The sequence below is a fragment of the Diabrotica virgifera genome, chromosome 6 (assembly GCF_917563875.1).
Source record: "Diabrotica virgifera virgifera chromosome 6, PGI_DIABVI_V3a".
Taxonomy (NCBI): Eukaryota; Metazoa; Arthropoda; class Insecta; order Coleoptera; family Chrysomelidae; genus Diabrotica; species Diabrotica virgifera.
Genome location: NC_065448.1, coordinates 24,747,753 through 24,774,714, shown reverse-complemented (window position 1 = coordinate 24,774,714; position 26,962 = coordinate 24,747,753). Strand labels below are relative to the sequence as shown.

The 26,962-nt window shown below is 32.5% G+C and overlaps 1 protein-coding gene across 5 annotated transcripts in view; it reads left to right on the top strand.

The window, feature by feature from the left end:
- Positions 1-26,962, top strand: part of LOC114326980 (protein AF-10) — a 140,619-nt gene that overhangs the window by 77,635 nt on the left and 36,022 nt on the right. For all 5 annotated transcript variants that reach the window (XM_028275473.2, XM_028275471.2, XM_028275472.2 and 2 more), the window contains 3 exons: positions 15,897-16,071; positions 16,131-16,475; positions 23,741-23,921. In XM_028275473.2, the coding sequence (XP_028131274.1) occupies positions 15,897-16,071; positions 16,131-16,475; positions 23,741-23,921 (701 nt within the window). The remainder of the gene's footprint in view (positions 1-15,896; positions 16,072-16,130; positions 16,476-23,740; positions 23,922-26,962) is intronic.

The following is a 26,962-nucleotide window of genomic DNA, read 5'->3' as shown; positions in this document are numbered from 1 at the left end:
TAATACAAGTTACGTAAAAATTTTCCGAGCGCGCGGATTTGAAGCGAGCCGGGCGATTTGCAAAATTCGGCCGCTTGCAAAAGCACCGATTTAAAAAATAATTTTAAATAATAAATGTGATTATATTTTATAATAATTTTTATTTTAAGATAACATAAGTCTTTCTTTAGTCAATGACTGTAAAATAATGTCTTAATTGTTATAAATAAAGGCACTATGGTTTAAGAAAAAAAAAAACAATTATCTCGGCTTCAGTTGGTTGTAGAAAATTTTAATTTTTTTATAAATCTTCGTTTCGTCTTTAGCAACAATAATCTGTAAGTTAGAAACTCATCGGATATACAGGGCCGCTTCAGCTCTAAATGTTTATAACGAAATTTGCCCCCTTATTTTCAAACCCAAAAAAAATTTTCAAAATTATCTCGGCTTCAGTTGGTCGTAGAAATTTTTTATTTTTTTATAAATCTTCATTTCATCTTCAGCAACAATAATATTATGTAAGTTAAAAACTCATAGGATGTACAGGGCCGCTTCAGCTCTAAATGTTTATAACGAAATTTCCCCCCTTATTTTCAAATCCAAAAATTAGAGGTTTAAAAATGTTTTACGCATTTATTTACATCAGAATATGAAAATATAACTCTTTCGAAGGAGATTGGATGTTTCACCAACTTTCTACGATTTTTTTTTTTTCAAAAAGTTATAGCCTTCGACATTTTACCTCTTGGGATAAACAATTTATAATATCTAAGCAACAGATTCGTTAATCTGGCTTCAAATTTTTTTTTATGTTTGGAATTGAAAGATCTTTATTTTAAAGCTTTAAAAAATAAAAAAAATTATTTGTACAATAAATAATGCAATTGTAAAAAACGGCCATTTTGGACTTTTCGCAGGCTGTTTTGCAATAACCAATTAACGAAATTAAACTTACCATAGCTCAAATTGTAGGTTTTTTAATTTCCTACAACTTTCTATTACAAAGTTTTTCTCTAAAATCAATATCCTAAGCTACAAAATTAAAAATCAATAAAAATTGCAAATTTAACAAATGAAAATCGCAATAGAAAAAAAAGCGCACAATATTTTTGGTTACATTTTAGTAGAAGTTATTCCTGGCATCGTCCTTTACAACACCTGATAGGTTTCAAAAATTCCTGAATTATATCACGTTTTTTCACCCACAGCCTGGGGTATTGGTTGAGCAGTGAACAAATCGATAAATAATTGTAGTTTTAAACCAGTTGGTGACAGTTTTTGTTATTAAGTGGTGTGGTTGGTGATATGGATTGTACAAGCGGGGGTAAACCCCCCGACCCTAATCCTACAGGAGATTCAGGTGACCCTGGGTCAGCGATGGATCATAGCGAGATTTCCAATAATTTGGTAAAAAATAATCAAAATATTATTTCTTCGCAAACCGTAAGTACAGATAACACTAAGCCAAGCCGCACACCAAAGAAATATGAAACGAAAAACATGAAACATGAAACGAAAAACATGTTTCATGAAACTAAAACACTGCTAAATAAATAAAGTCCGCCTACCAATGAAACTAGTGTGATTCATGCTCATGACACATTTTTATTTTCGGAGAGTTTCATAAATGGCCGGACGTATATTTGTTTAGCAGTGGTTTATTTCCATGAAACGTAATTTACGTTTCATGTTTCTTTGATGTGCGGTCGGGCTAATAGTCCAGGACGCATCTGTTTTGAGATGGACGTTGAGAGGTGACTCAAATTTTTTGCAGAAATTGCTTGAAAATAACTCAAATAATAATATTTTAGTTATCCTCCCACTCAAAATGGTCCGGAACATTGTTTAAATAATCAAAATATCAAAATATGAAGGAAAAATTCGATTTTTTTATTGGTTTTTTGATTATAACTTTAAAACTGTTCATTTCTGAAAAAAGTTGTACTGACATAAAAGTTGCGTAATTAAATTTCATACAATGAAGAATTGGTTAAAATTTTTTAAAATAGTCACCCTTGTTGCAAAATAGCAAACATTGCGAAAAAGACCATACAAAAACAAGTATTCGCATTTTACGTTTTTCAACCATTTAAGCTACACTTACGTCCTTCATATTTCACCCAGAAAAACTTTATGATATAGTAAAACAACACTGTAAATTTCATTAAGATCGGTTTAATAGATTTTGCAAAATAAATTTTGCAATCCAGCTTTCGCAAAAAAAATTCATTTTTTTTTTAAATGTTTTAGGACTGAAAATAAAGCAGATAGCAAGTTGAATTTTTTTTTTGCTTATAGAAGTGTACTGTACCTTTCATTTGCAATTTGCAAAATTAAAATCGATTAATTACCGCGGCGTCAGGAATTTTTTTAAATAAACTTTAATTTTTGGTGCTACGCGCAGGACAGCGGTGTTCGATTCACACAAGTTGATTTCCACCAAAATTTCTTCCAATCTTTATCTAATATATTATTTTCTTACTCTATATTTTGTTGTATTTTAATATTTTAATTCCACAAAAATCAAACAAATTTTATTATTGTTTGTGAAATATTGTTTAAACAATTGCATATGTTTAAAAATAATAAACTTTTATTCTCTAAGTTAAAATATATGAACAACGAAAGTTTTTGCTAAAAAAAGTGTTATTTCAAAGGATAGAGTATGTGTTTTTATTTTGCAATAAACAAATTTATTTATTTATATCGAAATGTAATAAAAATTAAAATGTATCAATCATTATCAAAGGTCATTGGAATGCCCAATCAGAGCAAACTATCCGCTGTCCTGCGCGTAGCACCAATAATGAATGTTTATTTAAAAAAATTCTTGACGCCGTGGTAGTTACTCGATTTTAATTTTGCAAATTGCAAATGAAAGCTACAGTACACTTCTATACGCAAAAAAATCTATACGCAAAAAACACATCTATACGCAAAAAATTTTAACTTGCTATCTGCTTTATTTTCAGTCCTGTAATATTTTGAAAAAATGATTTTTTTTGCGAAATCTGGATTGCAAAATTTATTTTGCAAAATCTATTGAACCGATCTTAATATAAAACCGATGTCATAAAATTTTTCTGGGTGAAACATGAAGGTCCTAAGTGTAGCATAAATGGTTGAAAAACGTAAAATGCGAATACTTGTTTTTGTATGGTTTTTTCGCAATTATTGCTATTTTGCAACAAGGGTGACTATTTTTTAAATTTCTAACCAATTCTGTATTATAGGAAATTTAATTACGCAACTTTTATGTCGGTACAACTTTTCTCGGAAATGAATACTTTTAAAGTTATAATCAAAAAACGATGAGAGAAATCGAATTTTTCCTTCATTTTTTGACATTTTGATTATTTAAACAATGTTCCGGACCTTTTTGAGAGGGAGGATAACTCAAATATTATTATTTGAGTTATTTTCAAGCAATTTCTACAAAAAAATTTGAGTCACCTCTCAACGTCCAAATGTACTAATATTTTTACAAATGGGCCCTGGTCTATAATACCAATCCAGTAGTTAATGAGTCTGATAAGAAACCTGACTTGTTTTACGATAATACTGATTATGGCTAATTTCACGTTTATGTAGAAAATCGTTCTAAAGAATTTAAAGGTAAATTAGATGCTTTAAAAGTCGGCGAAATAATATTAACAAACTGTTGTTCTATTGAAAATAATATAATTAGTTTTGACTCGATTGGTCGTAATAGAATTAGAATAAAATGTAAGGATTACAAATCGGCAAATTTTTTAATTACTAATAAACATTTACCAGTTTTTCAACAAAACAATTTAGACTTATATATACCGAAATTTATCTTGCACCGACAAGGTGTCATTAGAGATATTAGTCTTGATTTTTATGAGGAATATATTAAGAATAAAATTAAGCCTTACGATGAACATTGCAAATTTGAAGTTGTGTCAGTGAGAAGAATTAATAGAAGGGAGGAAAAAAATATTAATGAAGTTAAAACTACTGAATATGTTCGCACTAAATCGTGTATAATAACTTTTAAGGCACAAATATTACCGAAATTTGTCGTCATAAATAAAGTATTGAAAGAAGTTGAAACTTATAAACAAAAAGTCTTATTATGTTTTTCTTGTCTTCGTTTCGGACACCTAGGTCTGCAGTGCAAAAGTAGACCGCGATGCAATCGATGTCAGGGTATACATAATAGGTCTGGATCCCGCGTATGAAAAAAAAGTTGATTAATAGCAAGCTGAAAATTTGTTAGTAGCTTAAGGGTGTCTAGTCGGATAAACTTTGATATATGGGAACACTGGAACAGGGGCAGTTTTAATTGTGGAACAGGTTAAAAATTTGGAACGGTCAGACCACGAAAACAGCACATTTATTTTGTCCGACAGAATAGACTTAAACTCTCCGAACAGAGATTAAACTCTCATGCAAAAATCAGACTGCTATTTATCAGCAAATGGGCGTTTTAATGAGTGGAACATGTAGAATATTTCAAATGACAGGAATTATGACAGGTGATAAATAGCAGTCTGATTTTTGCATGAGAGTTTAATCTCTGTTCGGAGAGTTTAAGTCTATTCTGTCGGACAAAATAAATGTGCCGTTTTCGTGGTCTGACCGTTCCAAATTTTCAACCTGTTCCACAATTAAAACTGCCCCTGTTTCAGTGTTCCCATATATCAAAGTTTATCCGACTAGACACCCTTAACCTATTAACAAATTTTCAGCTTGCTATTAATCAACTTTTTTTTCATACGCGGGATCCAGACCTATAATACAAAAGAATGCACTACTGAAAATATTACTCCTATTTGCTTTAGTTGTCAGGGAAACCACTTTACCACAGATCTAAAAGCTTGTCCCGAATTTAATCGTCAAAAACAAATAAAGGAAGCTATGTCTTCACAAAATTTAAATTTTCATGATGCAAGCAAACAAGTTCCACGTAATTCATATGCAAATATAACAGCCTTGCAATATACCTCGACTCTTCCAAAAAATGTCGTTGATTCTAGGGTAGTGGCCCATCCACTATCAAGATCTCCTAGACATGCTAATCATTTTAACTTGCCTTCTTTAAACAATCAACATAGTAATAGTTATCACTACAATAATGTCCAATCTTCTAAAAGACAAAGACCCAACACCCCAGATGAAACAGAGTTAACAAGAAAAGAAATTATTGCACCTGTACATTTTCCTAATCACGGTGGGAGTATATTATCTCATCCAAATTACACGAGAAATAACGCAATTTCACAGGTTGAAAACTTAGATTTAGATTTAATGAATACAATTTTAGAATTGGTTTTAACAATTGTTAATACATTAAAACAGACAAAAACTTAGATATTTCAAAACCAGAAATTATTGAATTAGTTAGTAAACATTTAAAAGTAAATATGGCTTCAACTTCGCAGACGTAACGCATAATTTTAATTTTTTCCAGTGGAACTGTCGTTCAGCAGTTGCCAATAAGGAGAACCTTCTTTTTCTACTTTGCAAATATAATATTCAGGTCGCGCTATTGTCCGAAACTTGGTTTAAACCAGGAAAATATTATAATTTTCAGGGATATAACTGTTTCCGGTCGGATCGGAATGATGGTTTTGGAGGTTCAGCTATTCTTTTAAACAATAAAATAATATCCGAAGAGGTAAAACTTAATATTAATAATTTTCCATTTACATTTACGTGTGTGTCTATCAAATTATATTCATTTGACGGTCCTATTCACATAATTTCTATTTACATTAACCTCGCACTAAAATTACTTGCCAACAATTGATTAAATTTCTAGAAAAAATACCTAAGCTCTTTATACTCGGGGGTGATTTTAACGCACATAGCTATACTTGGGGCTGCGAAGTTGAAGACATACATGGAAAATCTCTTCTGGAAGCGGTAGAATTTTGTAATTTAAAAATATTAAATGATGGATCTCCCACACTTGCTCTTACTCAAAGACCTACAGCAATTGATATCACTATATGTAGCCAGGACATAGCTGATTATTTAAATTGGAGCGTACTTCAAGAACCATTTGGCTCAAATCACATTCCGATATTATTATCCTGGGAAAATGGAAACACTACACCACAACAAATGAACACACATCAAATTTGGAATTTAAATAAGGCTGATTGGAATGCATACTCTGCAACTCTGACCTCACTGAACGCTCCCAAAACCTACCAAAGTTTATTAGAGAACATAAATTATGCAGCTGTTCTAGCTATTCCAAAAAAATCTCTTATATATATAATAATAAAGGATATATACCGAAACATTGGTGGGATATAGAGTGTGACGTCGCCGCCAAAACTAGGAAAGAAGCCTTTATCAGATATAAATTAAATCCTAATCTTGTAAATTTGATAGAGTATAAAAGATTAGATGCGATTGCAAAAAAAAACATTTAAACAAAAAAAGAAGAAAAGTTGGATCAAATATTGTGAAAATCTAAGCTCAAATACGCCTATTAAAGAAGTATGGAAAACAGTGAACCGCTATAAAAATAGAAAATTGTCGAACAGACTTCCTATCAATCCTGAAGCCAATTGGATTGAGGAGTTTCAGGCCAAAATATCTCCACAATGGGTTTCCTGTGAAGAGGTACCACAGCAAATTACAACAGTTGAAAAAGATACTAGTTTTTTAACCGAATCATTTCAATTATGGGAATTGAAACGGAGCATTAAGCAAACTAACAGTGCCCCCGGTCTAGACAACATATCTTATTCCATGATATTTCATCTACCTGATCTGTACAAAAAGGTTCTTCTAACTATCTATAATAAAATTTGGTCTAACGAAACTACACTTCCCAAGAGTTGGAAAGAATATATTGTTTTGCCAATAAAAAAAACTGGCAAACCTGATAACAAGGTTAATTCATATAGACCCATATCTCTGGCTTCCTGTTTCCTTAAGACGTTTGAGAGGATGATAAAAAACCGTTTGGAACAATGGTTAGAAACAGAAGATATACTTCCCCAGTCGCAATATGGATTCCGAAAATCTTTATCCACACAAGACGCAATAACAGCTTTGGTAAGTGCAGTTAAACTAAATTTTACATATAATATATCTACAGTTGCTGCATTTGTTGATGTTTCCTGGGCTTTCGACAACGTTAAATTAGATATATTATACCATAAACTGATCCAAATTGGTCTTCCATCCACTTTCTCATGGTTTCTAATATCGATGTATTCCAATAGATCTATACGAACTAAAATAAATAACAGCTTTACGACTCACCGAACAGCAAATGTAGGACTACCCCAAGGTAGTATTTTAAGCCCTCGTCTATATATTTTTTACAATATAGAGATAGAACAATATGTCCCACTTAATTCTCGCGTAATCCAATACGCTGACGACGTTGTGATTTATACCTCACACAAGTCATTGGACACTTGCAGCTCTAATCTAAGACTGGCACTTAATTCTCTACAAGATCTTTATGAATCTTTAGGACTTACAATATCTGGCTCAAAATCAGAAATTTGTTTTTTCTCTAAGAAACATCAGGTCCCGCAAGGCAGTTTTATATCGGGACAGCTTGAGTTCCCAATAAAGAATTCTGTAACATACCTGGGAACAATTTTGGACAGAAAACTGTTGTGGAAAGATCACATCCAATACGCTATTAAAAAATCAGAAAATGCAATAAATATTCTAAGAGCCTTTTGTAAAACAAGTTGGGGTGCTGATCCCAATATTGCATTATTATTTTACCGATCAATGGTTCGTCCTATTCTAGACTACAGCTGTCACTTGTATGGTTCTGCATCTAATACACACCTCAACAAAATAGAAGCTCAGAAGAATAAATGTTTAAGACTTTGCTTAGGATACCTAAATTCTACTAGAATAAACATCATGGAATGTGAAGCAGTTGAACCTCCATTGCAATTCCGAAGACAATGGATAAGTGATAAAATAGTTACCAAAGCCATATCCAAGGACATTAGATATCTCCAAGAAGTAAATCAGTTATCGATATTAGAACTGACCCACATACATTGGAGAACAAAGAAGGATCTTTTGCACACCAATAGTTATAGAAAATTATCTAAATATCAATCGGAACTATATATTAATCAAAATAAATAAAATAAATTTCGACCAAGAGTCAGGATTCTGTTAACCGAGATACTATAGTATCAAGCGGCGCCGCTAGGACGAGCTTCTCCAACAATGCGTCTCAGAATACTTTAAGAACACTTGGTCATTTTGTACTCTAAACCGAGTAAAGCATGAAAAAGAAAAAGAAAATAATCGTTTTCGTTTTGATTCAATTCGAGTCTCTTGCCATCCTCTGACACGGTGTTTCTGGATCTCTATCCTTTATCAAAGAGGCTATTGCAAGTAGACTGAATTGAATCAACTCGAGACGAAGAAGAACTGCATCTGTTAAAATATCTGCAGTATATTGTGGTTAGACTGTCCTCTAACGGGGAATGACGAAATAAATAAAATAAATTTCGACCAAGAGTCAGGATTCTGTTAACCGAGATACTATAGTATCAAGCGGCGCCGCTAGGAGGAGCTTCTCCAACAATGCGTCTCAGAATACTTTAAGAACACTTGGTCATTTTGTACTCTAAACCGAGTAAAGCATGAAAAAGAAAAAGAAAATAATCGTTTTCGTTTTGATTCAATTCGAGTCTCTTGCCATCCTCTGACACGGTGTTTCTGGATCTCTATCCTTTATCAAAGAGGCTATTGCAAGTAGACTGAATTGAATCAACTCGAGACGAAGAAGAACTGCATCTATTAAAATATCTGCAGTATATTGTGGTTAGACTGTCCTCTAACGGGGAATGACAAAATAAATAAAATAAATTTCGACCAAGAGTCAGGATTCTGTTAACCGAGATACTATAGTATCAAGCGGCGCCGCTAGGAGGAGCTTCTCCAACAATGCGTCTCAGAATACTTTAAGAACACTTGGTCATTTTGTACTCTAAACCGAGTAAAGCATGAATTAGAAAAAGAAAATAATCGTTTTCGTTTTGATTCAATTCGAGTCTCTTGCCATCCTCTGACACGGTGTTTCTGGATCTCTATCCTTTATCAAAGAGGCTATTGCAAGTAGACTGAATTGAATCAACTCGAGACGAAGAAGAACTGCATCTATTAAAATATCTGCAGTATATTGTGGTTAGACTGTCCTCTAACGGGGAATGACAAAATAAATAAAATAAATTTCTACCAAGAGTCAGGATTCTGTTAACCGAGATACTATAGTATCAAGCGGCGCCGCTAGGAGGAGCTTCTCCAACAATGCGTCTCAGAATACTTTAAGAACACTTGGTCATTTTGTACTCTAAACCGAGTAAAGCATGAAAAAGAAAAAGAAAATAATCGTTTTCGTTTTGATTCAATTCGAGTCTCTTGCCATCCTCTGACACGGTGTTTCTGGATCTTTATCCTTTATCAAAGAGGCTATTGCAAGTAGACTGAATTGAATCAACTCGAGACGAAGAAGAACTGCATCTATTAAAATATCTGCAGTATATTGTGGTTAGACTGTCCTCTAACGGGGAATGACAAAATAAATAAAATAAATTTCGACCAAGAGTCAGGATTCTGTTAACCGAGATACTATAGTATCAAGCGGCGCCGCTAGGAGGAGCTTCTCCAACAATGCGTCTCAGAATACTTTAAGAACACTTGGTCATTTTACTCTAAACCGAGTAAAGCGAGGACAGTCTAACCACAATATACTGCAGATATTTTAATAGATGCAGTTCTTCTTCGTCTCGAGTTGATTCAATTCAGTCTACTTGCAATAGCCTCTTTGATAAAGGATAGAGATCCAGAAACACCGTGTCAGAGGATGGCAAGAGACTCGAATTGAATCAAAACGAAAACGATTATTTTCTTTTTCTTATATATTAATCGACTTGCTCCCGTATATAAATATAAACCAGATGTATTATTCTCGATAGGAGTAGAAACTCTATATATGGATCCAAATTTACCACGACAATTATTCAAGCAAGGTTTTCAAAATAGGTGGCCTAATTACCAATACTTCTTCACTGACGGATCTCTAATACAGGTTGTGCCTTCTGGAAACTAAACACTAATAATTATAAAAACCTCAAACTTCCTGTCGAAGCTTCTATATATACCGCGGAGTTAATGGGTATTCAAATAACTTTGAAATATATATCTCAAAATAATATAAATTATAGTGTTATATTCACAGACAATCAAAGTATAATTAAGATATTATCGAACAAAGAAAACGCAAAAAACCTTAATCATATTGAGGTTGAAGTAGTAAAACTTTATCATGAAGCTAGAATTTCTGGAAATAATATAATTATTTGCTGGATGAAAGGACATTCTGGTGTACTGGGCAATGAAAAGGCTGATAGTTTAGCTAAGGAAGCAGCAATAAATGGAGAAGAAATATATTTATAACAACTATATTCCGTATATAGATATAATCAGTGTAATCAAAAAGAATGTTGTAACTCAATGGCAACATCACTACAGTTTGTCTACAACCGGTTTAAACTATAAAAAATGTAGACCTATATTACCCGTTAAGAGATGGTTCTGTAATCAGTCCAATAGGCACTTCATTAAGACCTTAAATAGAATAAGAGCCAACCATGCTCTTACACCTTCCTACCTACATAGAATGGGTTTTATAGAATCGCCAAATTGCATATGTGGAGAGCTTGGCAGTTTAGATCACATCATCTTAGAATGTAACCAGAAAGAAATGTACATCACATTTATATGTAGATCTATGTAAAAATAAATGTTTACTTCCAATAAATCTAAATTTAATAATATTTCATAAAAATATAGAAATTTTAAAATCTTTATATGAACACACCAATAGATGTAAATTTAAATTATAACCTGTCATCAAATATTAGGCTTTAGTATTATCCCGACAACCTTTGTTTTTTACCTAAGGTTTTCTTACCCCCTAACCGTGGCCTAATTCTGATACGTCTACTATAAAAATGTCCTGAAGGGCCCCTGGACGAGAAGTTATGTTACCCAGTTTTCTTCCATGTTTCCCTAAAATTTTCCTGCTTTAGTTTTAGTATAAACATATTTATAGATATAAAAAAAAAAAAAAATATATTATATAATAAATAAATAAAAATGTATATATGTGTATGTGTCTGTACATTATATGATATATCATATAATATATTGGCTATGCCAAGGCCATAAAAAAAAGGTAGTCCATGTGGATTAACTGCGTCCTGATTAAAAAGCGATCGCCATGACTTTATTTGCTGACAAACCCACCATGGCCTTCTTTGGCGCCGATTCACCCCGAAAAACTCACTGTTTTGACTGCTGCTTGGTCTCCGATCGGCTACAACCATATCGTGAATTTTTCAATAGTTTCTGGTAAGGATACAAAGGGGCCATCTACTTTGATGACCATGAACGAAAACAATGTACATAAATGAATATTATTCATTTTCGTTTTCTGTTACCCGTTCGCTGCCGATTACGCGCCAGCGCGTGATATGGTTACTTCAGTCAGGTGCCGTTCACGCGCCAGCGAGTGATATGCTTACTTCAGTCAGGTGCAATTCAACAGAATGACTCCTAGCCGAGTTCCATCCTCGGCGATAGGCAGCGAATGGGTTAAGCCGTAGAAAGCTTTTCTAGATGTACAGCTGGTTCCAAAAAAAAACTGATACGACTCTTAAAACGTATTTTGTAGAAAATTGAGCAGTATATTTTGAAGGATAAATACTTATTATTTACATACTGTCACTGTCACTGCCAAATTTCATAATTTGTCAGATAACTTATTCTGTTCAACCTCAAATAAAAAAAATATGAAAAAAAATTTTTTTAAGAAACGCTTTTCTTTAGTTACGAGTGACACATTAAAAAAATATATAAAAAAATCAACTAAAAAGCCAAAAATAAAAAAAATTGAAGAAATCTAACACATTCTTCAAAGAAAAGCGTGGCGCGTCTTCATCGAATAAACGGTTTTCGCCCCACGCTTTTCTTTAACGAATGTGTTACGATTTTTTCAATTTTTTTTTTATTTTTGGCTTTTTGGTTGATTTTTTTATAATATTTTTAATGTTAGTCACTCGTAACTAAAGAAAAGCGTTTCTTAAAAATTATTTTTTCATATTTTTTTTATTTTTTACTTTTTAGTCTTACACTTTTCAAACATTAAAATATATCGTCATGTTTATTAAAATATGCATAAAACATATGATGAACAAACATGAAAAGTAGTCGGAATCGGCAAAAATTTAAAAATTTATTGTTTATTAATGAAGCATAACGTAAACAATTAACGTAAAAAGTCAAATTATGTATAGTTCAATTTAAGCATTTTCCGTTAAAATTGTTTTTTATTTAAACAATTAGTAAACATAAAAATTTTTTTTATTAATTATTCTTTTTATTTATTTTTTTATTAAATTTTTAATAATTTATTATTAATTATGTATAATGCATACGTCTGCAAATGTTTAGTCATTTACATTGAAGAAAAGGCAGTCAAATTACCGTCCAAAGATTTGGCCCAAACGATTGAACTAAAGAAAAGCGTTTAATTAATTAATACGCCAAAACGAATTCTAATTCGTTTATGTGTAGCACAAAACGTCTCTACCGGTGGTTTTTATAAGACTACGATAAAAACCCGAATTTTTTTAATTCTAGTTTTGGTTGAAGTTTTGTTTCGTATCATATTGAAATTTGACACGAATAAGCGCCGATTTTTATATAAACAAATATATGAGCGTTCAAAATTTGAAACCTTATTGTTTATTTATGAAGCATAACGTAAACAATTAACGTAAAAAGTGAAATTATGTATAATTCATATCACTAGGGGGCTGTCCATTAATCACGTGATGCTCGAAAGGGGGGGGAGAGGTCCATAAAAAATCACGAAACATCACAAGGTGGTAAGGGGGGTGTAGTAATATATCACGTGTATTTTTTTTTTCTGAAAATGCCCGATACTCAACCCGTTACCTGTCTTTACTTTTTTGTCAAATGCGTACAAAAATCGAAAGCGGCATTGCTGTGACTAATATTTAAAAAAACCATTTCTCTTTCATAATACATAAACACAACCCAGCAAATTGGTTCCACCCAAATTATCTTGAATGTTACGATAAGAAGCGACCCATTTCAAATCGCGTTGTTGTGAATGTAGCATATGTTTCCACTAAATAGGAATACTGACCGGGACTCTGTCGCCGTCTCCGGCGACTTTTTATTTATGAGCCTTTAGTCTTACATGTGTTTCACCTACTATCTGATGAATTGGAAATTCTCAAAATCCTGTCAGTTTTATACCGTTGTTTTGTCCCTGAATACATGCGTTTAAACTGTTTTTAACTTCGTATTTTTTTTCGTCACAATGTCTAGTTGATCTGTATAAAGAACTATTTACAGAGTATAAGAAAGGAAAAAATCCTGGTGTCGCTCAAAAAGAATTTAATGAATTGTGGGTTAAAGGGAAACAAAAATATACAAAGGAAGAATTTATGAAGTGGGCCAATGATCTTTTACTAGATTACCGCCGAAAGAACCAAGCAAAGAGGTCTTCCAATATTCTCTTTTATTACTCTACTACTAAAAAGATAAGTTAAAATTTGTATGTGTTCTAATACTAAGAATTCACCTATGGAGTTTTATTTGCAGTATTATGTTATTGTTAAATCTTACATTTTTTATAACATTGATAAAATAAATGTAATTAGTTTACAAATAAAATATGCATAGCGTACATACCTACAGTTGAGTCCACGAGTCTTTACCCGTGTTTCATCATTTAAACCATACGAAATAAGTCGATGAAAAAGTCGGAAATTGAAATTTACTAAATGCAATAGCAAGTGACAGTAAGTAGCTACCTATCCTATCACGGGATAAAATTTGAGTTATCAAAAATGTGTTTTATCTCGCCAGGTATTAATGACGCACGGGTAAAGACTCGTGGACTGAAGTGTACCTTAAATATTACTTAAATCCAAAACATATCTTTTAATTCGTGCCATTTTGAATTCTTTATTTTAATATTATATGAAATAAAATTGCTGGGGATGATAATATTATCATTAACTTATTTGCATGATAATTACATATTATGTATAATACATTTAGTAATATAATACTATTTTATGTCAGTCAAAAACAACCTGCAACCTTTCTGTCTACCTCTAAACGTTATTATTGTGGTCATTAATTTTTTATAATAAAATTAGATAATGTGTATTTTACAATTATTATTTAAAAAATATATTTTTTGTAGATACTAAAAAATACACGTGATATAGGGGAAGGGGGGGGTTTAGTTTTAAACCTCACCATGTATCACCAAGGGGGAGGGGGGGTTAAAAAATGCCAAAAAAAACATCACGTGATTAATGGACGGCCCCTAGCTACAATCCGTAGAAGTTTCAAGTTTCTACATTGTAAAAAGCAAGAGAATTTAAGTATTTTCCATTAAAATCGTTTTTATTTAAACAATAAACATAAACAATAATTTGTATTGGCTATTCGTGTATTGTTCCCACGAATGCAAATGTCTGCAAATTTTCATTCATTTGCATTGAAGAAAAGGCAGTCAAATTAACGTCTAAAGATTTGACGCAAACTATTGAACTAAATAAAAGCGTTTAAAAATGGCTCCACATGCTGGCATAGAACTAAAATCAAGAATTGTAACGAAATTAGAAGATGGTTGGTCACTATCTGCCGTAGCGAACCATTTTAACGTAAGCAGAACAACCGTTTTTAATATTAATAAAAGATGGAGAGAACAAGAAACTCTCGAAAGAAAGCAAGGTTTAGGAAGAGCTCTCTGAAGAAGACAATCTCATAGTTTCTTTCACGCAGATGGACAGAAGACTTCAAGCTGTTATCACTGCTGATGGAGATACAAATTACAAAATATTAATTTTATTTTTACATACTACCTAAATTTAGAATAGTTTTGATCTTCCAGACCCTTGCTTTCTTTCGAAAGTTTCTTGTTCCCCCCATTTTTTATTAATAGAGAATCTGTGGTTCTGCTTATGTTAAATTGTTTTTCTGCCTCTGGTAGTGCCCAGTTATCTTTTAATTTGGTGAAAATTCTTGCTTTAATATACATATTTTTGAGTTGTCATTTGTTTTATTCCTTATTAATAATAAAAATAATAACAACAACCCTATTTTATGTAAAAACTATCATTTATATACTCTATAAAATGCAGAAATTCAAAATAATATCAAAATTTAGACCTTAATAATTATTACAATTTATAAATTAAATGTAATCAGTTGTTAGTTTGTTTATTTTAACTGACTTTGACAGTCTGTCATAATAAATATAATATAATGTCAGACCAATCAAATCATCATCAGCCTCTCTCAATCCACTGCTGGACATAGGCCTCCCCTGTTTGTCTCCAAAGTGTTCTATCTTGTGCTTTTTGTATCCAGTTTTTTGTTGTCTTTTGTAAGTCGTCTTGCCATCGTATTGGTGGTTTTCCTCTGCTACGTTTATCGACTCTTGGTCTCCATTCAACTAGTTTGCGAGTCCATCTTCCGTCCTTCATTCTGGCAACGTGTCCAGCCCATTTCCATTTTAAGTTACAGCTTCTTTCAATGACGTCTATGACTTTGGTCTTAGCTCGTAGATTTTCGTTTCTAATCCTGTCTCGCAGAGTGGCCCCTATCATTGATCGCTCCATTCTTCTCTGCGCTACTCTTAGTTTTTGTACGTTTTTCTTTGTGAGCGATAATGTTTCTGCACCATAGGTCATCACCGGTAGCACGCATTAGTCAACACCAATCAAATACACTGCTCAAAATAATCAAATCTTACTAAGAGTCGTATCAGTTTTTTTAGGAACCAGCTGTACATTTTTGCATATAGGTTATTCTTAAATTATGTTTTTTAGATAATATGATTGGTGGTAACAGTAATCAGGAAATGCTCACCCCAGACATGAATTCGGGAGGCCTGAAAATTACATACGAAAAACAACCTGATTCCATAAATACCGAAGTGGATATGGAACTGGAGCTAGATACTGCCCCTTCCGCCAATGTTGAAGTACCTGCCAAAAGAGGAAGGTAAAATATGAAACTTCTCATTCTTTCTTCCGTTTTATTAACTTTTTTTTTGTCTAAAGATCTCAGTCGCAATCCAACGACAAAAGCGATCGCTCAAGCCGAAACAGGAAACGGAACAGCACCGGAACCACCACCACGCCAGCTCCTACTCCGCCTTTACCAAATAACACTACAGTTCCTAAAAGATCTAGCAGATCCCGCGCTTCCACGCCGCCTACGGAGCCTCCTGGAGCTTTCAGTTCTATAGTACCTCCGTCGCAGATTAAGGAATCGCCTCCCAGTAGTCCGAGCTCTGAGAGCCAAAGTGGGGGTCCGATTGGTCGAAGAACGAGGGCAAGGAAAAGCGATTCTTCGGTGGTGGCAGGTGGATCTGGATCGTCTAAGGATAGTAAAGATGTTAAAGTGTAAGTAAAACAATTATTGAATAATTCTTTATTCCATTAGTTTCCAACATTGTTACAGCGGTAAAGGGTACCCTCCGTTAAGAGCAAATAGTAGCGCGTCATCAATATAACTTTGGGAAATAGTATCATACCTTTTTTCGTAAGGTCTGCGAAACTTTGGCAACAGTGGTAATCTTTGACAGTATCTAAGATCAATATTTTGATAATTTAACTCATAGGCGCGCTAAATGGAAGTAATAGAAAACAATTTTGTTATTAGTATATAAATATTTATAAAAATAAACCAAAATGAGTGAAAATTTTATGTTAACATAGGTATTTGCACGAAATAATAATAATAAATAATCATTTCGTTGTGAAGCGAAACAAGAGCTGTGTTTTATTTAGTTTATAATTTCCATGTTTCCATAATTTTGGCACGATTTTTAATGCACTTTTTCTTGGAAGGTTTCACTTTATTTTTCGTTTGATTAACTTTTCCCATTTTGTTAACCTATTGATAATATTTTTAGAATAAAAGATCCTCCTAAAAGTTTATATACTCGCATTAGAATTCGAAATATTTTTACGTAAAATATATAACTAAAACTCACAATTAACAATAATCTATTTTTTTTTTTCAAATAGGTGAACAACTCAATTAACTATAAATAAACATTACTTTCCTATAAAACAGGGGTGGGCAAATACTTTTAAGCGCGGGCCAAAATGACATTTTCAAAATGTCTCCCGGGCCGCTAGATTATACCGTGAACGTACGCTGCGCACCCCCAATCTTTTTGGGAGTTTTTCCCCCACTGTCCAAGGAATTTTATTTGACACAAATGCTGTTAGTATCACTTTAAAGCATTTAGACAAAGAAGTTTGACGAGGAAGAATTTTTCAGCGGGCCGGATAAAGTAAGCAAAAGGGCCGGGTCCGGCCCACGGGCCGGCTTTTGCCCTTCCCTGCTATAAAACAACAATAGCGAATTCTTAAAATAACGCACTACTGCACTGAACAGATATCGACAAAGATAACAGAAGAGATAAGAGAAAATCTGACGCAGGTTTGTCAAAATAACAGTGACAATTTCTCTATGTTACCTAATTAGTTATTAGTTATAATATGTTCGATTTCTTGTTAGAAATAAAAAATTTTAGTAGGTCCAAAATGACACAATATCTAGGCATGGGAAAAAAAGTTTATTTGAAGAAAGTTTATTATTTTGTTCTTCTTAATGGCGGTACAGGCTCGTTTTTTTAATATTGTATTTAATTACAGAGTAATTTCCACATACTAATATATTTCTCAAATTGGGCTCTGTACCGCCATTCTTTATTATATTACAAATATGTGTGCCAAATATCTCGACAAAATATTAAAAATTACAGCCGCAATCTTGGACCGCGTTTGTTGCTACCTGTTCATCGCTACTGTAGCCTCTTAAGATAGGCACAATGGCCTCGCTCGCAGAATTCAATTTTTTAAATAAAAAGCATGGTAATCTCTAAAGATCCAATAAGATGCAAACAGCAAAATAATCCAGCAAGAAAGAAGTATCAGCTACCTGGGAGTGCTAATAGCAGGATGCCTTAAACACACTATCTGGCGCAACACACATCTAAGGACAGAAACAAAGGCCAATATCTATAGAACAGTAGTTAGGCCAATTATGACTTACACTGGCGGAACGACCTGACACCACAAGGACAAAAAGACATGGAATCGGGTGAAATGAAAATAGTCCGAGATATGACAGGAAAATCATTATGGGATAGACAACGTAGCACAGACCTCAGGCAAAGCTGTAATATAGAGAATATAAATGACTGGCTCATGAAAAGAAAAAAAGAATGGTATAGCCATATAAGCAGAATGGGAAAGGAAGACTGAAGATAGCACGAGACAGATCACCAAACGGCCGAAGGAGTATAGGAAGGCCAAGGAAGAGATGAAGTGACAACCTGGATATCTGATGAGGAGGCATCCGAAGATGGAACAGGCGCGAGCCTATTAAGGAAGCAGGAAGAAGAAGAAATTTTTTAGGCCGCCTCCCCCTGCCACTAAAACCGACATTTTTCGTTTTCTTATATTTTTTCGGTGGGTTACACTCATTTTAAAAATTTGAAATAAACACTCGCCTAGCTGAGGCTCTTAGAAAACTTGTCTATTTTTAAAACCTTTTTATATACTTGGCTTGGTTGGTGTCACGGACTCCGCAAATTTTGTAATCCATTTTAACAATAGTTCTAGACTAACTATGCACTTGAAATTTTCAGGATAGCTAAGAGCTGACTAACAGTGCAATATTTAACTGCTATTGTATGGATAAATGGATTTTTTTTAAATTTCAAACTGTTTTAAAAATGGTATTTTTTATGATATTTTATATGACATTTGAATTCCATTTTAACGTAAGTCAACACATCGAGGGCCGATAGCTCTGCGCTAGAACGTTAGGCCGGAGATCGAGAGGTCCTGGGTTCGAGACCCGCCTGTCGCTTACCTTTTTTTAATTTTTTTAATACATAATTAAAAGTTAATATACTTAAAATTCATACTTTATAAGTTAACTATTATATAGACCGTTTTAAATAACCGTGGTATTATAAAAAGTACTTTTTTATACTAGTCTAATTTTTGGAATTATAATCTGGACCTCGGAGTTTAAACTACACTATATATTATTTCGAGTAACTGTGTTTAGCGTGTGTTTGCAACAAAGTTAAGAGCACTTAGGATGTTGATAAAAATCTGATATTTTTAAATTTCAAAATATTTTAAAAATGTGACTAATGCAATGATATTTTAAAGTACGTTAATAAATCGATATCTACATAAAACTTGATGGTGGCTCAGTGGCATTAGACTGCAGATCGAGAGGTTCCGAGTTGGAACCCGGCTGTTGCGTATCTTTTTTTAACTGTTTTAATAAATAATTAAAAGTTTATAAATATACTTAAAATTATATATACTATTTTAAACAACCGTGGTATTATAAAAAGTACTATTTTATACTAGTGTAATTTTTGGAATCATAATTATAAATAACAAAATACACCTACTAAAAATTCCTATTTTCTAAGTTAATTATTCTTTCGAAACATGTTGTGTCCCATAATATACAATAACAAAACCGTGATATTATAAAAAGTACTTTTTTATTACAGTGTAATTTTTGGAATTTTAAGCATTTTATATCGCTAAATTATTTTATATTCTCTCCGATAAATAATAAAAAGGTTTTCTATAAAAAAGTTCTTTTTTATATAAGTGTAATTTTTTAATAAACCTGTAGGTTAAGTGTATACAGGGTGTCCAGAAACTATACCGACAAACGAATACAGGAGATTCCTCAGATAATTTTAAGACAATTTAACCCAATTCACTTAGTCTGAAAATGCTTCTTAAGGGAGCTAGAGCTATTTGAAGATGGCGTCTGGTAATTAGTTTTTCTTAAATACCTCCGGAACGCTTCTATTTAGAAAAACAAAAATTGGTATGCATATTTATCTTCCAGAGATAAATCGATTCCATCCATTGCAAATTTCTAGTACCGGTCATAGGCGTCCGTTTTGGGTAGGGCAACGGTTACTTTATCCACCGAACAACAGTTGTTCGGTGCTTTATCGCATAACTTTTTTGTCTTTAACTTTTAAGCAGTTTTGACTCTGGATTATTAAATTGTGAAGTATTCTTGTACTAAAAGGTACTCTTGTTTTAAGTCGATAGGATACACCGTTTTCGAGAAAAATTGATTTGAAAATTTTTCGTTTTTTAAATTTAACAAAAAAAATTTCAAAAAAACTATTTAGAAAAACGAAAACTTTTACGTTCAATTATATTCCAGAGATGAATCTTCATTAATTGCGAATTTCTAGCATCGGTCATATGCGTCGGTTTTGGGTAGGTCAACGGTTATTTTATCGCATAACTTTTTTGTTTTTAATTTTTAAGCATGTTTGACAATAGATTATTAAATTATGAGGTATTCTAATAGTAAAAGTTCCTCTTGCTTCAAGTTGGTAAAATACACCGTATTTTTTTCAAAAAAATTTTCAATTTTTTTTCAAATTGTAGACGAAAAATATTCAAATCGATTTTTCTAGAAAACGGTGTGTCCTACCGACTTAAATCAAGAGTACCTTTTAGTACTAGCATACCTCACAATTTAATAATCCAAAGTGCCAAAGTGAAAGATGCTTAAAATGTAAAGATAAAAAAGTTATGCGATAAAATAACTGTTACCCTACCCAAAACGGACACCTATGACCGGTACTATAAATTCGCAATGGATGGAATCGATTTATCTCTGGAAGATAAATATGCGTACAATTTTTTGTTTTTCTAACTAGAAGCGTTCTGGAGGTATTTAAGAAAAACTAATTACAAGACGCCATTTTCAAAGAGCTCTGCTCCCTTAGGAAGCATTTTCGGACTGGGTGAATTTGGTTAAATTGTCTTAAAATTTTCTGAGGAATCTCCTGTCTTCGTTTGTCGGTAGCGTTTCTGGACACCCTGTATAACCTAACAATTTATCTTTTTTTTTTTTCGGAAAGCGTGTAACTTTTTTTTCAGGTGGCTGCTGGTCTAATTTTTTTCTTTTGCGTATTTTATCAAAATATATATTTCTGATTTTTTACAGATTTTTCTGTTAGGTGTACCACCTTTCCGAAAACTGGTTTTTTAGGGTTTTTTGGAGGATTTCCTCATTGTATATACAGTATGTCCCTGTAAGTTGTATCCATATGGAAAACTTTTTTATTATTAATTTTACGAAAAAAAGTTATTCTTTATAAAAAGCTCTGCATGCTCCAAAACCTAAGATTTAACCATCAAATAACAAATTTTTTGAATATTATACGAGGTATGTCAAAAAGTTTGAATTTCACTCAAGAGTAAAGTAGCTTTATTTTTCGTAATATTGGAAATTGCTATTATGAAAAGTTGTTTGGAATTAAAAACTATATTCTAATATGAAATTACATCCTTCTAATTGAAATTTTTTTTTTAATTATGGATAACTCTCATTATTTTTTCAGTTATTTCAATTCTGATAACTCTTTTATTATTAATTTTACGAAAAAAAGTGATTCTTAATAAATAGTTCTGGATGGTCTAAAACTTAAAATTCAACCATCTTATATCAAATTTTATCAATTTTATACGAAGTATGTCAAAAAAGATAAATTTAGATCAAAAGTAAAGTACCTTTATAGTTCAGAATATTTCAATTAGAAGGATGTGATTAAATACTGAAACATAGTTTTTAATTCTAAATAACTTTTCAAAATAACAATTTTCGATATTGTGAAAAATAAACGTATTTTCCTCTTGAGCGAAATTCATATTTTTTGACATACCTCGTATAAAATTGATAAAATTTGACATAAGATGGTTGCATTTTAGATTTGAGACCATGCAGAACTTTTTATTAGGAATCACTTTTTTTTCGTAAAATTAATAATAAAAGAGTTATCTGAATTAAAATAACTAAAATTAATGTTAGTTATCCATAATTTTTCAAAAAAAATTTATCAATTAGAAGAATGTAATTACATACTAGAATACAGTTTTTAACTCCAAACAACTTTTCATAATAGCAATTTTTAATATTGTGAAAAATAAAGCTACTTTACTCTTGAGTGAAATTTAAACTTTTTGACATACCTCGTATAATATTCAAAAAAATTTATATTTGATGGTTAAATCTTAGGTTTTGGACCATGCAGAGCTTTTTATAAAGAATAACTTTTTTTCGTAAAATTAATAATAAAAAAGTTTTCCGTATGGATACAACTTACAGGGACATACTGTATGTACTTCAAAATAGATCAAATTAAGGCATGTTTAATAGGTTGTATATATTTTGAGTTTTTGCGAGCTTAGTCATATTCTTTGAGAGCGAATACAACCTGAATTAATGTGTCTCCAATTCACATTCAAAAAATATATGAAAAACATCATTTATGACAAAACTCCGGTTTTTAAGGATTATTGTGAGTTTTTACTGAATTTCTCAACTATTTTTACCTTTCTACATCATTAAACAGCATGCTTTCAAAAATTTTATAAATCCACATGAACCGGCTATCTTTTCCCATATTGAGACAAGCTAGATATTTCTTGAAACATGCGAAAATCCCGATTTTCTTTGAAATTTGTGGCTTAACAGTATTTAAAGGTGCTTAATAGGGTTTTCAGATGGAAAAATCCAGTAAAAACTTCTACTTCTTCTACTGCTAGAAAATACATGATACAAAATCATCTCATGTTTTTCAAGAACATACTTTGAAACGTGCCATTTAATGGCGCATAACGGAACAAAATTAGAAAAATCCAGCAAAACACTTAAACATCGGGTTTTTTGCACGTTATATCATATGGGTATACATCATCTCATGTTCTTCTTCTTGTGCCGTCTTCTAACGGAGGCTGGCGATCACTTCTTTAAGCGCTTCCCTATCTCTTCAGCCAAGATTCCTTCTTTCCTCTACTCTTCCTTGCATGATAACGTGTAGCAGGGAGTATTATTTATCGTTTCGAAGTATGTGGCGCAGATACGATGTTTTCCTTATTTAAATTGTGTTTATAAGCTTTCTGTCATGTCCAATTCGTCTTAACACTTCTTCGTTTGAGACTTTTGCATCTCGTGATATTTTATAAAATTTTTGAAAACATGCTCTTTACCATATATAGGTAAAATAAGTAGGGCAAATATAGTAAAAACCCACCAAACAACCCTTGAAAACCTAGTTTTTCGCATAAACAATGATTGTGTTTGCTTCTTTGAGGGCCGAAACAATTCTTTTATTTTTGATATGAATTAGAGACGCATTGATTCAGATAGTATCGATCTGAAAGAATATTATTAACCCCACAAAAACTTACCAAAACCCTGAAAAAATTTGTTTTTTTGGTTGTTAAAGGTCTCCCAATTTTTGAATGTCATAAAAGAATTAGAAAAATTTGGAAAAAATCAGTAATGTATTTTTTGATAAAATAAACAAACTAAAAAGAAAATAGATCTCAACTATCTCTAAAAAAAAATGATATGCTTTTTTCGAAAAAAAAAAATTTTTAGGTTATGTACACTCAACCTACAGGTCTATAAGAAATATACAAGTTGTGTAAATGCCCCAACTATGCGTATGAATTGTTAAAAATTTTAAGTTGATTGCAACCCACCCTTTAGGTTGTCATTATTTTGCCTAACTTAACGGGGAGAGGGGTACCCTTTATCATTTTTATCAACAATTATATTGTGGTAATGTGTCTTTTAGTTTTCAGAATGGAATAGCTGCACCCCATATGTTAGGCAACCAGTTAAACCCTAATTCAACGATGCATTCTAAAATGAACGACCATCTTACCAATGAATTAGAGGCCCACAGCATATTCAACCCAAATGAAAGTAGCTCTAGTCTTCTAGGACCTCAATTACATCATCGAGTACTGCAGCAAGTGAGTATTACAAAAGTATAATATTTTAATAGTGACTTGCTATTTAACACACACTTCTTACACAACATTGTAGAATCTTATTTTAAATATTTTTTAGTTATTACTGACAATCAATTATTTATAGGTTTAACTTAATCTTCTTGGCTGTATGACTATCGCGCTAAGCTACAAAAAACTATGTTTTTTAGGATTTCTAGGTTTTAGGAATAATCATATGAAATATATGTATTTTCTGAGTTTTTGTAACTTCTGAAATAACAGTATTTTTCTTTTTTCATTGATTTTGGAGATGATTATTGGTTTTCTACATCTCTATTTATATACTATTTGACTTCTTTAATGTCTGATATTTAACCCACCATCATCCCTCCTTGAGGAAGGATATTTTGGCTTTATCTTCAAAAGGTCATCAATAATATCGAAAGAGGTGCTTTTGTGCCAGCAAAGTATTTATTCATCTTATAGGTATCTTATTTCGTCTATAACCGACACTATGAATGAACTGTTTTAAATAATTTTAAATTAAAAATGTGTGTTTTTATAAAAGTAGCAGGCTGTTCAATAAGTTTTGTGGTTCGATAAGAGAGTGCGTTGCTCAGAGGCGTGCGGTCCATGGAAGCGGCGGAAGCGCCGCTTCCCTATTTATTCGTCGATATAAGAAAATATATTATTAATTAATATTTAATAATAAAATTTTTTCCCTAATCCAAATAATCTACATATTACCTAGCCAATAGGCATTGAAAAATATTAAAAATTAATCGCGTACGAACGAACTCAATATGCACACAATTCAACTATTTGGTCCACTCCTGGCAGAAGCGCATCTCAAAATCGCCGCTTGTCATGCAGTTGTCCCTTTTAAAATTGGTCAGGGATCAATGACCGCAGCCACTAGTCGCGTGAATTTTGGTATGCCATGGAAGCGCTCGTCGTATCGCCTACCCGAAAGTGAGATGCTCCGACTGTTACTGCTACTAAGGGCCAATTTCTCATATCGAGTTCAACTCCAGTTTAACCTGAACTTCTAGTAAACGTCAGTTTAAAGTCAAAATCGTCTTTCTCAATTCCCGTTCAACCGATGGCAGTTTAAACTTGAACGATGCTTGAACGGTGGAATTCGGCCGTTCAAAGATTTCAGAACTCAGTTCAGATGATTTCATGGACTACGCATGCGTTGTATTAACACGAAACGCTGTCATAATATAATTATATCCTATTTTATTATATTAAGCCTAACGATAAACGATAACATTATTTGTGTTTTTATAATATTTATTTATAATTATTAAAATGACTATTTGACTATAAATACTTAAATTTAACTTTATTCAAAAACAGCATAAAAAGGTAGTTCAAAATGGCGACAGTTTTTTACCTTTTGCCATCTATTACCATTTCTCGAAAGCTGTAGAACGAGCACTGACATGAACGCGCAATGAGAAATGCATTTCAAACAGAACCGGAGATCACCCGTGAACCCGGTTCAACAGAACCATAGATTAACGCAGGTATGAGAAATCGACCCTAAGGGGTGCTTAGGTATTACATACATTCGCTTAAAGAATATTTCGATTTAAATTTTTTGCAGAGATATTTCCTTTTACTGATCTTGTATTTAACATTTTACAGAAATCAAATGGTATTGCATTTTGTATAAGACAAATTGATGACTTTATTAATACGATAATTAAAAAAACGAGAGCAGTTTAAAAATATTTGGGATAAAACTGAACATATGGGGTTTGAACATGAAAGAAAAATAATGAAGATTGATAATTTCGGAGACAGAGAGACAGAGAAAACAGAGGAAACAAAGAGACCTTTTGATAATATTCTACAACAAATGAATTCTAGCTTTCAAAATTTGAACGATTTAAAATTTGTAGGATTATATATAGTCTTAATATTTCTAATTATAATTCATCAAAATTTCCCACAGAGGAATTTATGTCATTACAATTAAATAATGAAAATTTTTTGATATCCCAGCTTTGCATTCTCAGTTAAGTATCATTTATGAAACAACTGGCATGAATGATAAAGAAATACCCAGAAATCTGGGATTTCTTTATAACTACTGGTTTAAACAAGTCGCTGTGTGAAGTGGTCAAGTTGTGTGAATTAGTACTACTAACTATCCCAGCCACAAGTGCATCAGTTGAACGAAGTTTTGCAGTATTAAGATGCATTAAAAGTTTCAAATTAAGAGTTTAAAAGAAATTCAACAAGCGAAGACAGACTTTGAAAGTTAGCCCTATTATCCATTAAAAAAGACTGCATTCAACAATTATCAGAAGTTGATAGGAGAATAGACCTCGAGTATAAAGTGTCATTTTAGTGAAAGTTGTGTGTTGTGGAAAATGCCTCGGAGTATATTTTTTTTAATATGATTCTTCTTTAGAAAACCAAGCCCGGCGCGAGGACTCAAGGCCCGAGCTAGCAATACAGATCAATGATAGGTCACTAGTCACTAGAAATAGCGGGAATAGAGTGCCTCACGCATTCACGCGTCACTGATTTAGTGTGTGAGTCCTTGTACGCAGGACGTCTCACATAATTAAGTACTTTGCTGATAGAGAGCCCCTGCGCATCAGAGTGTTATCAGGTGGAAAGTTGCTCGGCCCTCGACCCTTAAGAAAATATTTTTATATCCTTATTGAATCGCTTCCCCTTTCGAAAAAGTCACCGCACGCCACTGGCGTTGCTACTAACCTGGTTTTATTTTGTTGTGTTGGTACGTTGTGTTGGCATTTGAACGTGTGTGAAGTTTCATTTCAATCTGCCAATTCATTTTTTGTTTACAAGCCATTTAGCAACGACGTGTCACAGTATTTTTGACAATGGATACATTTAAGTATCGTGCAGTGATTGAATTTGTATTTTTGGAAGGTTTATAAAAGCAAAGGAAATTTATGAACGAATGTTGAAAGTGTATAAGGACTCTTCACATTCAATTAGTACATAGAAAGCTGGGTTGCTGGATTTAAACGTGATCGTAAGGTCCGGCGCAAATTGAACCTAAGCGAGACACAACCTGC